The 3,402-nt window shown below is 39.9% G+C and overlaps 1 protein-coding gene across 1 annotated transcript; it reads right to left on the bottom strand.

Annotated features, from left to right (window-relative positions):
* Positions 1 to 2,448: 2,448 nt before the first annotated feature.
* Positions 2,449 to 3,162, bottom strand: LOC133089752 (high mobility group protein B2-like). The gene has a single exon (XM_061187890.1). The coding sequence runs from the start codon at positions 3,112 to 3,114 to the stop codon at positions 2,521 to 2,523; it is 594 nt and encodes a 197-aa protein (XP_061043873.1). The 5' UTR covers positions 3,115 to 3,162; the 3' UTR covers positions 2,449 to 2,520.
* Positions 3,163 to 3,402: the final 240 nt, after the last annotated feature.

Raw genomic sequence — 3,402 nt, 5'->3', positions numbered from 1 at the left:
CCTGTGATTTCATGGTATATTGAAATTTCTGTTTGCAAATAGAATCATTAGTTAACTTATTAATAACTACAATAATTATTTGAAAGGATGAGACACTCCAGAGTCCAAGGAAAAGTTGAAGACTCAAGGCTTTGGAAAGGTCAAGAGTTAGAACAGCTCCAGGTACTATGAGACAGTTCTTTCCCACAGTGCTGATATCAGGTTGAAATTCTGACAACCATTTTTAGTATTTATGTCACACACAGTGCCTCCAAATGGACTAGTTTGGATTATGTGTACACTCCTCAGTGATAGGAGTGCAGGTTGCCTAAGTTGACAGTATCACTAAGACTATCCAGTGAGGACTAGGTGGTCCCCCAAACAAACCTGGGGTTCTGTTGCCAGAAGGAAAGGGGAATGGATGCTGAGCAGTCCAATACTCTTATTCCAAGGCTATGACTGGAGTTTAAAAATACAGATAAATGATATGGCAAATCGTGGAGGTAGTAAGTGATTGTGTGTGGTGTGGGAAACTATGACGAAGCTTAGAGCATTCTTATCTCTATCAACTTTCAAACCCCCAAAATGCAATGCCTACTCATTATAGAAAATTGGGGAAAGGCAACAAAAGGGCTAAAAGAAATTTAGCAATAAATTAGGCAGTTACTTAAAAAACTAAACATACTCTATCTAACCCAGTAATTGCACTCCTGGGTATTTATTCCAGTGAAATGATAATAAAGAGCATATATTTTAAATGTACATGTTGATTGACCTTTACATATAAATATTCCACCCAGATCAAGATATGTAGACATTTCTAGCACCTTAACAGGCTCTCTGTGACCACTTTAGATTATACCCTCTATCAGATAATACCTATCACCATGGATTAGTTCTGCCTGTTTTTAAATTTCATGTAAGTGGAACCATCTAGTATGTACTCTTGTGAGTTTGACTTCTTTGCTCAACATTGTATCTGTGTGACTCCTCTGTCATGTGTGTAGCAGTAATTCAGTCTTTCATTGCTGTGTAGCATTCTGTTATATGAAGATAGCATGATTTAGTTATTTACTTTTCATGGACATTTGGATTGCTCTTAGTTTGTGGCTATTATGAATATTTCTGCCATAACATTTATATAGATATCTCTTGGTGGTCACAAGCACTTATTTCTGTTGAATATATGCCTAGGAGTGGAATTCTTGGTCATATTTGGGGTATATAAAATAGTTGTGTATTTCTCTCAATGCTCATGTAAACGTGTGTGTGTGTGTGTATATATATATATATATAAAATTAAGGGAGGTGGGGAGTTTCCTAGGGCTGCCATAACAAATCACCACAAACTTGGTGGCTTGCAACAACAGAACTTTATTCTCTCACACTTCTAGAGGCCAGAAGTCTAAAAGCAAGGTGTCAGCAGGGCCAGACTTCCTCTGAAGATTCTAGGGGAAAATCCTAGATTGCCTCTTCTAGCTTCTAGAGGCTCCAGGCTTTACTTGGCTTGTGGCAGCATAACTCCTATCTCTGCCTTTGTCTTCACGTGGTCTTCTTTTCTCTGTCTTCTTCCTGTCTCTTCTAAGGACGTTCGTCACTGGATTTAGGGCCCAGTCTAATCCCGGTGATCTCATCTCAAGATCCTTATTACATCAGCAAAACCATTTTCCCAAATAAGGTCACATTCATAGGTGTCTGGTGGACATATCATTTTGGGGACCACCATTCAACCCAGTACAGGGGAGTTTTTTTAAACAAAAATGGGAAACTTAGTTGTAACTTGGTACTTTTTTGAAAATAGCCATGGCTACAGGTCAGTGCATACAGGTCTAACCATGGTATGGTTGTACAGTAATGTATCCAGTCATTTGCTTACTCGTGGACAATCAGGATGTTTGGAAGCTTTTGTCACTATGAACAGTTCTGTAATGTATATCGGCATCCTTATCCCCATGTACTGGTGCATTTATTTCTCTAAGAATCAATTCTTAAAGATAGGATCCCTAGGGCAAAGGTATACTTGTTTGTAATTTTAACAGATATTGTCCAACAAGAGTTTAGTTCTTCATATCCCCATGTCCTCAATAACATTAGATATTATTAATCTCTAATAATTTTGCCAACCCGAGTGAAAAATGGTATCTTAGGTTATTTTAGTATAATTTTATTACAAAATTTTTTTTAAAAAACAAAATGCAACATTCTCATTCTAGAAAACCCCAAATTTACTATTGATACTAATTTCTATGAGTTTGCTGTGCTACCATACACAAGTCAAGAAGTTAAAGAAACCATTAAATATTCAGAAACATTCAACATCAGAAGCTTTAAAATCTAACTGTATGTAGTAACCCCTCAAAAAGCTACAACCTGCATTTTTAAAAAAGTATTTTCTATACGAAGAATCTTATCAGCTATACAAAAATCTGTACAGTTTTTATACTGAAGCTAATATTGAGCTGCACTTGAATTCACATTCTTAGCAAAACAATTGCCTAAGCACACACGCACATTCCACACACATCATTACAGGATAGCCATTTATTCCTCATCTTCTTCCTCTTCCTCCTTATCTTCTGGTTCATTCTTCTTGGAGCCTGTTGGCCTGCCAGGGCCCTTCTTTCCCGCTTCACTCTTGCCCTTGGCACGGTATGCGGCAATATCCTTTTCATATTTCTCCTTTAGCTTAGCTGCTTTCTGTTCATTGGGTTGTTTACCTTTGGCTGACTGCTCAGACCATATTTCACCCACTTTTTTTGCAGTATCTCCAATGGATAAGCCAGGGTGTTCACTTTTGATCTTTGGGCGATGTTCGGAGCAAAACCGGAAGAAGGCAGATGGAGGCCTTTTAGGCGCATTGGGATCTTTTTTCTTTCCCTTCTTGTCACCTTTGGAAGGAACATAATTTTTCATCTCCCTGTCATAGCGAGCTTTGTCACTTTTTGCCATATCTTCAAACTTGGATTTTTCCTTGGCAGACATGGTCTTCCATCTCTCGGGACATTTCTTGGAGAACTCGGCGAGGTTGGCCGAGGAGGCGGGGTGTTTCTTCTTGTGCTCCTCCCGGCAGGTCTGCACGAAGAAGGTGTACGAGGACATCTTGCCCCGCGGCTTGTTGGGGTCGCCCTTCCCCATGATGCTGCGGCGCCGGCGGCGGCGGCCCGTCCACCTGGCGGTAGCTTTTTCTCACAGTACCGCGCAGTGGCCGGGTCAGACCGTGACGCTGCTGCTCGCGGCTCCGGCGTGAACTGGTCCGTCGCTAACGCAATCCTCCGCCTCTTGTTTTGCAGACTTCTCCGCGCCTGGTATCTTAGTTTTTAATTTGCAGTTCTCTGACCAGAGAGGTTGAGCATTTTTTCATATATTTATTGGACATTTGGATTTTCTTTCTTTTTAAATTTTTATTTATTTTTATTATCAGAT

Source organism: Eubalaena glacialis, chromosome 4 (assembly GCF_028564815.1).
Source record: "Eubalaena glacialis isolate mEubGla1 chromosome 4, mEubGla1.1.hap2.+ XY, whole genome shotgun sequence".
NCBI lineage: Eukaryota > Metazoa > Chordata > Mammalia > Artiodactyla > Balaenidae > Eubalaena > Eubalaena glacialis.
This window is presented reverse-complemented; position numbering and strand designations above follow the sequence as displayed.

Coding starts and splice junctions, on each gene's coding strand:
- LOC133089752 (XM_061187890.1), bottom strand. CDS start 3,114: ATGGGGAAGGGCGACCCCAACAAGCCGCGGGGCAAGATGTCCTCGTAC.